The sequence below is a fragment of the Crocodylus porosus genome, unplaced genomic scaffold (genome assembly GCF_001723895.1).
Source record: "Crocodylus porosus isolate Cpor-Errol unplaced genomic scaffold, CroPor_comp1, whole genome shotgun sequence".
Taxonomy (NCBI): domain Eukaryota; kingdom Metazoa; phylum Chordata; order Crocodylia; family Crocodylidae; genus Crocodylus; species Crocodylus porosus.
The window spans coordinates 34294707-34304617 of NW_017728951.1; the positions used below are offsets into that span (position 1 = coordinate 34294707).

Consider the following 9911-nt stretch of genomic DNA (forward strand, 5'->3'; position numbering starts at 1 on the left):
GGGACCCCACTGCCCACATCCATCCAGGTCGAAAATGACCCATCCACCACCACTCTCTGGGTGCACCCCTCCAGCCAGTTGGCGACCCATTTGACTGTGTAGGTGTCAACACCACAGTCCCCCAGTTTTTTAATGAGAACGGGATGAGAGACAGTATTGAAGGCCTTCCGAAAGTCCAGAAAGACTATGTCCACTGCTACCCCCACATCTAAGGATTTGGTGACCTGGTCGTAGAAGGTCACCAGGTTGGTCTGACAGGACCTGCCTTTAATGAACCCATGTTGGTTGCCCCTAAGCATAACCTCCCCTGCTGGCCCCTCATGGACATGCGCCAGGATAATTCTCTCAAAAAGCTTACCTAGGATAATGGTAAGACTAACTGGCCTATAGTTTCCTCAGTCCTCCTTCCTCCCTTTTTTGAAGATGGGAACCACATTGGCCCTGTTCCAGTCCTCCATGAGTGCTCATAAAGCCGTGCCAGGGGTCCTGCAATGACCTCAACCAATTCCCTCAGCACTCTGGAGTGGAAATCGTCCAGACCAGCTGATTTAAATACATCCAGTCATCCAGAAGTTCCCTGACTAGATCCTCACTGACCCTTGGCCTACGTGTGCCTCCCCTGGGCTTGAGGGGGTCCTGGTGGGGGGGCTGATCCGGTCCCTGCTCAGGAAAATGGAGGCAAAGAAGTTGTTAAATAGGTTAGCTTAGTCATCTGGTATGAGAACCAGATTTCCTAGTGTGTCTTCCAGGGGCCCCACCTTATCCAGTACCCTTTTTTTGCCCCCTGTGTATTTAAAAAAGGACTTCTTGTTGTCCTTGATCTGGGTAGCTAGTTCCATCTCCTCCTTGGCCTTCCTGACTGCCCCTCTGCAGCCCCAAGCAACTACAGTATATTCCTCCCTGGTGATGGTCCCTCCCTTCCATTGGATGTATGTCTCCCTTTTAGCTAGGAGACATTCCCAGATGCTTTTGGTGAGCCATGGGGGCTTTTTCGCCCTCCTGCCACCTTTGATCCGTGTTGGGATTACCTCACTTTGGGCTTGGAGGATCGTCTCCTTAAGGAGCAACCACTCTTCTTGGACACCTGACTCCCCTCCCCTCCAGGACCTCAGTGCTTCCCTGACTATTCTCCTTAGCTCATTGAAGTCCACCCTCCTGAAATCTAGGGCTGCTGCCTTGCTGCAGGCCTTTGCCACCTTGTCATATACCTGGACTTCAAAAAAGCCTTTCATCTGGCGTCCCATGACCCCTCATGAAAAAAAATGGACAATTGGTGTCAGAAGCACACTGGCTAAGTTCAGTGATGACACTAAACTTTGGGGCATATCGTCCACACCTGAGGACAGGCTAGTGATCCAGGCTGACTTGGATAGGTTTAGTAAGTGGGTGGACATAAACCTGATGACATTCAATCCATATAAATGCAAGGTACTCCACCTCAGGGAAAAAAACCCAGAGCATACTTATAGGCTCAGCAGTGCGAGGCCGGCTACCACCACTACTGAAAGAGACTTAGGGGTCATGACTGACCACAAGATGAATATGAGCCTCCAATGCGATGTCATAGCTGGTAAAGCAAACAAAACCCTGGCTTGCATCTATAGATGCTTCTCAAGTAAATCTCAGGATGTCATCCTCCTGCTGTACTCGGCCTTGGTGAGGCCACAGCTGGAGTACTGCATCCAATTCTGGGCTCCACAATTCAAGAAGGATGTCAAAAAGCTTGAGAGAGTCCAGGGGAGAGCCACGCACATGATCAGAGGGCAAGAGAATAGGCCTTACAAAGAGAGGCTGAGAGCCATGAGACTCTTCAGTCTGGCAAACCACGGGCTCAGGGGGGACCTAGTGGCTGCCTATAAGTACACAAGGGGTATTCCTCAGGATCTGAGAGAATGTCTGTTCACCAGAGCGCCTCAAGGAAAAACAAGGATGAACAGTCATAAATTCCTACAAGACTGTTTTAGGCTGGACATAAGAAAAAAATTCTTTATTGTCCGAGACCCCAAGACCTGGAATAGACTCCCTCCAGATGTGGTGCAGGCACCTACTCTGGACTCATTCAAGAAATACTTGGATGCTTATCTTGCTGGGATCCTATGACCCCAGCTGACTTCCTGCCCCTGGGGCAGGGGACTGGACTTGATGATCTTCAAGGTCCCTTCCAGCCCTAACATCTATGAAATCTATAAATTGGGCCAAAACTTTGCTGAATTGAATCAGGAACCAAAGCTTCACACAGCCCTACTGAACATCATCTTGTTGGCTCTAGCCTAGCTTTCCTATCAACCTATCAAGATCCTTTTAAATTGCACTCCTATGTTTCGGTGTGCTTGCACTCCTTCCCAGTTTTGTGTTGTCTGCAAATTTTCTCAGGAAGCTCTCTATTGTAGCATCCAAATCATTAATAGACACATTAAAGAGCAACACACCCAGAAAAGATCCTCGCAAGTGACTCCTGCTGTTCTGATATGGAACCCTTTATAATTGCCCTTTGCTTTTAGCTATTTAGACAGTTGTCTTTCTACCTTGAAGTAGTTTTGTTTATCCTACACTTCCCCAATTTATGAGATGGTCATGTGTCAAAATCCTTAATGAAGTCAAGATTTACTATATCCACTACATTCCCTCTATCCATCCAGCTCATTTTGTTGAAAAAAGAGATCAAATATAGTTTGATATGATTTGTACAGTAAACTCTCTGGTAACCAGCACCTTACAAGCCGGCATGCTCTGTTAACTCTGTGAGGAAAAATGAAACTGGTAGTACCCACCGTGGCACTTCCGGTTTCTCCGTGCCCCCATGGCCCAAGTTAAAGCAGCCTGCACTGCTGAGCCCCCACGGCCTGGGGGCATAACAGGCTGCACTGGGATGTGCAGGACTTGCCTCTCTGTCCTGTGGGAACCACAGGGCCTGCAGGAGGGTCGGTGATGCTGCAGAAGGGGCAGTGATGCCATGGGAGGGGCGAAGGGATGCCCCAGACGCGGCTGGAGAAGTGGCAGCCAGGGCCGCTCAATTAACCAGCGTATTTTGTTATCCGGCATCCCCCATTCCCAGGGGACACTAGATAACAGAGCTTTTACTGTAGTTAGCAAATGCATGCTGGCTGTTTGTGATCACAGTCTTTCCTCCTCCAAGGCTAGGGACAGACATTCAAAAAGCCAGAACCTGAACTGATTCAACATTTGCAGGTTAGTCTAGCCTGCCTAGGTTGAGCCAGTTTGTAACAGGACAAACGTTCTCTCTGGACTGAGGCGATACAGGCACATGCCTGCAGTTTTTCAGGCCAGGAGCTGAGGGGGCACTAGAGTGCGCCCTTGACTGCAGGGAAGTGTGCTTGGGGGGAAGTAGCCAGTCTGGACTGAACTGGCAAGAGAGAGGTTTAATTACCCCCTCCCTGTCCCTCTGGCAGGGACCTGAGTCGGGTCTGCTGGACATTCCCCCTCTCGCTGCTGCAGCAGCAGGGCACCATGGCTCCCGAGGCAGAAGGGGGCAAGGAGCATGGTTAGTCTCCCCTCTACCCCCACTGGCAGCCAAGTTTGCCTGCCACTGCCACTGCACTCACTCCCTGCAGCAGAATAAGCCCCCTGCTGCCCCTTCTGCTGGAGGAAGGGGAAATACCCCTCATCCCTGCCTCCCCTCCCCCCCCCCAGGGCCCTGTGCTGCCTTGGTGATGTGCCCACTGCACATACACAGATCTCCCTAAATAGTATAAGATTTTTGGATCTCAATTCAAACAATTTCAGAGTGTTTCAGAAACAGGTCTGATCCACTAAATCTACATCTCAAGTATTTCCAATACCTGGCTTGGGGTTTTATTGTGGTCACCTGGACAGAATTCTGTTATTCTTTGTGAGCCAAAATAACCCTTCTACAGCTGCCAAAGTGGCCTTTCTGGCACTCAGGGGTGGGTCCAGAGAGGGAGAAGTGGGATGGTCGCACTTCCTTTTTGGATCATAGTGAACCATTTTGGGTCACAGGAGCAGCAGGGAGATATGTCACTTTGCAGAAAATTAATGGAAAGACCATTTCACTATGTTAGTGTTTATACATCTGCTGTTGCCTGAACACGCAAGACTCTTATTTGGGTTGGAGCTGTTTACAATACATCATTTCTATGTAACTTGTTGAGTCACAGAGGTTACTGCTTTCTTGAACTTAATCCAAAAACGGAACTTGCATTTGCAAACGCAGAAGAACTCAGGATGTGACTACCATTTCCTATTACAATCATTTGACCCAGCCTGGCTCTCATTTTTCTATGCTCAAAGGAAATCAGAAAGTTTGAGTGAAATTTCTGTCACCAAAACTCAAAATGGTCTCACTGACAAGCTGGATTCCTGTCTACATAACTGTTCTTCTTCACTTACGTAAGTGACTAAGTGTGTTTCATTTCCTATTAGTTAATTGCACTTTATATTTAAGATCAAGGGAGAAGTCATGCTGCTTATCTCTTGACTGTGTTAATGCTGTTTATTTCTCAGTCATGTTATGTGCATTCTGTTTTAAAGTTGATCTCTGTGCTAAATGGAGAAGGAATATTTATCCAGGGAGTACTGTTATTTTGCTGAGACTTCCACCTAGCAGTGAGTAGCCTGAATACAGCACTGTACAGTTCTAAAGACACAATTTAGCTACATGCGTGCCTCTGCTAGTGAGGTAGCTGAGGGCTTCAGAGCATCCCCTATTTGGGATTTGGTTTACAGTGTAATTAAAAAGTAATAGCCTGTATAAATTCTTCTGACACCTCTTTCTTCCCTCCCCATGCATCTTGTGCAGAGGATTCAAGTGCACCCTCTGACCAACTCCAGGCAATGTGTACTCATGTTTCACTATGAGCATATGCCATCCAAGAATCTCAGAGGGCTTTACGCATATTCACTCTCACAACACCATTGTTATTAGACAGTTCAGATTGACCCACCCCCATTTTACACAGGGGGAAGCGAGGAGCACTGTGTGTAATTCTCAGGAGGACTGATTCAAGCAAGATGCTGGAAGGGGCAACGGAGGGTCTGCAGCTGATGAAATCACAAAACCAGTATACCGATTGCCCTTGTTTCAGCAGATGTTGGGGACTGATGGAGGCATCCACTGTTGTACAGAGCTGCATTCCTTGCAAGTTAACAAGCTTACATGTGCTCCCACTTGAATAGGGATATTCATAGCAAACCCAATTGTTAGTTCCTGAAATACTGTGAAAACAGGGAGACAAGGTTCTTTGGGTAAATGTCATACCACATTTTCTTAGACCACCTAAATAGTTGGAAAAATTGTTCTTTGCAAGCTTTCAGGTACAAACACACTTCTTCAGGCAGAGGGAGAGTCTACAGTTGCAGTGTGCTCTCCTGGATAGGATAGACGCCAGTATGCAGGACTGCAGGTCAGGCATTTGCATTTTCACTGACCTGCAGTCCTGCATACTGGCTTCTATCCTATCCAGGAGAGCACAATTCAACTGAGCCATGAGTTTTCAAAGAAGATGGCCAATAGGTCTGCAATCACATCAGCCAACTCCCTCAGCACCCTCTGGTGCATCCCATCTGGCCCCATGAACTTGTACACATCCAGTTTTTCTAAGTTGTCCCTAACCTGTTCTTTCACCACTGAGGGCTGCTCACTTCCTCTCCAAACTTTGCTGCCCAATGCAGTAGTCTGGAACCTGCCCTTGCCTGTGAAGACTGAGGCAAAAAAAGTCATTATGCACTTCAGCCTTTTCGGCATCCTCTGTCACAAGTTTGCCTCCCCCATTCAGTAAGGGACCCACACGTTCCCTGATTATCCCCTTAATATCAACATAATTTTAGAAACCCTTCTTGTTACCCTTCACATCCCTTGCTACCTGCAACTCCAATAGTGCTTTGGCCTTCCTGACTTCACCCTTGCATGCCCGAGCATTGCTCTTATATTCTTCACTAGTTATTTCGTTAAGTTTTCACTTCTTATAAGCTGCTTTTGTGATTTAGTTTACTGAAGAGTTCCCTGCTAAGCCAAGCTGGTTTTCTATGAGTTTTCCTGTACATCAGGATGGTTTGTTTCTGCACTTTCAGTAAGCCTTCCTTAAAGTACAGCCAGCTTTCCTGGACTCCTCTCCCCCTCAGTCTGGCTTCCCAGGGGATCCTGCCCAGGAGTTCCCTGAGTCAAAGTCTGTTTTTCTGAAGTCCAGGGTCCTTACTCTGCTGCTCTCTATCCTTCCTTTCCTCAGGGTCCTGAACTCAATGATCTCATGCTCACTGCTACTTACGCTGCCATCCACTACTACATTCCCCACCAATTCATCCCTGTTTGTGAGCACCAGGTCAAGAAGAACATGGCACCTACTTGGCCACTCCAGCACTCGCACTTGGAAGTTGCCTCCAATACTCTCCCAAAATTTCCTAGATTGCCTGTGCACTGTTGTATTGCCCTCCCAGCAGATGTCAGGATGATTGAAGTCTCCCATGAGAACCAGGGCTTGTGATTGGGAAACTTCTAGCTGTTTGAAAACAGCCTCATCCACCACTTCCTCCTGGTCTGGTGGTTTATAGCAGACCCCCGCCACAACATCACCCTTGTCGCTGTCCCCTCAAACCTTAACCCAGAGACTCTCAACAGGCCTATTGCCAGTTCTATACTGGAGCAATCACATGGCTCTTTTACATAAAGAGCAACTCCTCTTCCTCTTCTCTCCTGCCTGTCCTTCCTGAACAGCTTGTACTCATGACAATGCTCCAGCCATGCAAGCTATCCCACCAAATCTGTTATTGCAATCACATCATAGTGCCATGACTGTTCAAGGGCTTCCAGTTCTTCCTACTTGTTTCTCAGGCTCTGTGCATTTGTGTACGGGCACCTGAGGTAACTAGTTTCTTGCCCTGATTTCTCAGAAAGTATGAGAGCTCCTCCCACTTGCTCTTCCTCTAGGTCTCCCGCTTCCCCACTTACCCCAGAGTTTTGGTCTCCACCCCCTAACAAACTTCATTTAGAGCCCTCCTCACTAGCTTAGCGAGCCTGTCTGAGAAGATGCTCTTACCTTTCTTCATCAGATGGATCCCATCTCTTCCCAGCAATCCTTCTTCTTGGAACAACAACCCATGGTCGAAGAAGTCAAATCCCTGCTGGCAACACCACCTGCACAGCCAGGTTTTCTTCTGCAGGATGTACCTGCTCCTGCCCAAGCCCTTTCCCTTGACCAGAAGGATAGATGAGAATACAGCCTGAGTCACAGACCCCCTCACCCTTGCACCCAGAGTCCTGTAATCACTTTTGATATGCTCAGGGGCTCCCCTGGCAGTATCATAGCATGGAGAAACAGCACGGGGTAGTAGTCAGAGGGCCAAATGAGCCTCGGTACTCCCTCTGTGGCATCTTGGATCCAGGCTTCGAGTAAGCAACCGACCTCTCAAGACAACAGGACAGGTTGGCAGATGGCTCCCTCTGTCCCCCGCAGAAGGGAGTCTCCAACCACCACCACCACCACTCATTGCTGCTTCTTGATCCTACCCACCTTGGTAGGCCAGGCCTGTCCTCCTCCACCAATGCAACATGCTCCTTCCTCTCTGCTGCTAGGGCTGCATATCTGTTCTCCAGCTGAACAACTGCAGGTGGAGGCAAAGATCTCTGCTTACTGCTTCAGCTTCCACCCTCTTGGGAGCCCATGTCCTCTCTCTTCTTTAATGCTGCATCTGGCATTTCTTTCTCCACAGTCCAGGAGGTCTCCTCAAGGATCGAATTGATGAACGCCTCATGGCAGAGGATGCTTTGGAGCTTTGCCGCCACCTCCTCCTGTAGTTCTCTTGCCTGTTCCCTGAGAGACAAGACAACTACAGGAGGAGGTGGCAAGGCTCCAAAGCATCCCCTGCCATGAGGCATTCATTGAGTCGATGCTTGATAATTTGACACAATTTATTTTTTCAGTTTTTCAAGATGGAGGTATGAGAAATAAACTACTGGTAGTTTCTCAAGGACCAGTGCTGTACCCAGGGACCTACTTAAATCACAGTGAGACTAAGCAATTTTAATGGGTTGGTCATAGCATAAAGAACAAATTTTGTGGATATTTCCTGGGTATGTTCTGCCAGCCCCACCCTTTGGTGCTGATTGGTGGAGAGGCTGTGACATGGGAGGAGGAATGAGGGGGCACCTGCCATCTTGTCTACTGCCCTTCATACCTCCCCACCACTTTGTGCCTCCCCACCACTGTGTGCCTTCCCCCTCAGTGGGCTGTGAGACTGGACCACAGGAGCAAGGACCACAACATTTTAATTTCGTTGAGTTTCTAAAGTTGATTTTATGGACTATCCTGGATTTCAGGGTTTCCACAAAATCCAAGAAATTGCAAATTGAGTAGACTTTTAGCTATTCACAGACTGCACCACACAGCCACTGAATTCCTCTGTATCTTGATATGCAGAACCAAGCTGTTTCTTATGGTAGCAGTTCAATATATGATGCACTTATCTATGATTCTGTTTTCTGTGTATTGCACTTTCATTTGTAAATTCTGAATAGAGATTTGAATTGGGCTCAGTATAGAAATGGGGTTCAACCTTGAGACTGGATTTGAATTATGACTTCCCCTAAATTTGTAGGCATGTCTAAACCCTCATCTATGTTTATAAATGGTTTAATCTAGTTTGCATCTGTAATTTGTTAGTGAACAGATGAGTCATGCATGATTTCTAATTTGGTCACCTTCATCCCATTCATGTTTAACTTCAACACACATGCACATGCACACAGACTCATAAGCAGTTGGTATTTAAACAGCATCTAATAACTGTTATTAAATCTTAATCAAATCCATATTGAAGACTATGAATTGAAAACATTGCCCCAGTTCCTATGGGGTTTCAGAGGTCTCCCTCCCTCTTTAAAAAGAAACCAATAATTAAATCTCAATATATTAAAACAACTTACATTAAATATTCCATGTAAAATATTATTTCTGCCATAAAACACATAATCTGTCACTGGTTTAATTCCATTAGAAAGCACACATTAAAGTCTATGTATTATGATGATTAGGATAATAAAAGTAATACAATATTACTTCTATTATATTTGAATTTAAAACATTCTTCATATGAGCAGAAAGAATAGTTAAGTGGGTGGATGGAAAGAAAGATTTTTATAATTTATAATAAAATGAAATTCACATGCAGAAGCAGGGAGATTTTGATTAGTTTTTAATCTGGCAACCAAACAGTTGAGCTTTCCACACCCCTCATGCAGTTTTAAACATCCTTTTTCATTTTATCCTTTTTTACTCTGATGCTGCTAATTAGGGTTGTCCTTATATCCTACAGTGTACCAACCATCCATAATGTAAACCCCTCAGCTTGATCCCACTGGCCAGACATCGGGAGCTCTGTTGCACTTCAGAGCATGAAGTTAAGCCACTTACAGCCAACACCAGCCTGAAGTGCATCTGTAATTCAGCCTGATGTTGCAAGCCACAAGCACAGGAAATCAGCTTATCAGCAAACCAGTAATTTCCTGTTCTTGACTTTCAGCCCGTCTGTACCTCATGTTTCTTCTCTACTGCCAACAATTAATGCCAAGTACAGAGGGGTTCACAGACTTATATCCAGAAGGGCTCTGCTCAAGAAACAAGAACCATGATATGGACAGAAGCTGTGCAGGTTGCTTATAGACATGGAAGAGTAATTTACATGACTGACACTAAATTAGGGTGACCTTGAAGATAGGGCCCAAGTATTAATATAGACTCACCCAGTCCTTATCATGCTATTCTTGGTGTTTTTTCTTAAACCGTGAGGCCCTGGAGTTATATGATTACTAGAGGAATATTATTATTTTTTAAAGTAAGCTTCCAGTCAAATTGGTTCATAGATTTCATAGATTTCATAGACATCAGGGCTGGAAGGGACCTCGGGAGATCATCGAGTCCAGCCCCCTGCCCAAAGGGCAG

At 46.4% G+C, this 9911-nt stretch overlaps 1 protein-coding gene across 4 annotated transcripts in view; it reads left to right on the forward strand.

Annotated features, from left to right (window-relative positions):
- Positions 1-2924: 2924 nt before the first annotated feature.
- Positions 2925-9911, forward strand: part of CUNH10orf128 (chromosome unknown C10orf128 homolog) — a 39640-nt gene continuing 32653 nt past the window's right edge. For 3 of the 4 annotated variants that reach the window (XM_019555646.1, XM_019555649.1, XM_019555648.1), the window contains exons 1-2: positions 2925-3189; positions 4270-4368. In XM_019555646.1, coding sequence (XP_019411191.1) covers positions 4314-4368 — 55 coding nt within the window. In that variant the 5' untranslated portion in view covers positions 2925-3189; positions 4270-4313. Of the gene's footprint in view, positions 3190-3968; positions 4369-9911 lie in introns of those variants that run through there. The other variant, XM_019555647.1, reaches the window with a different exon arrangement.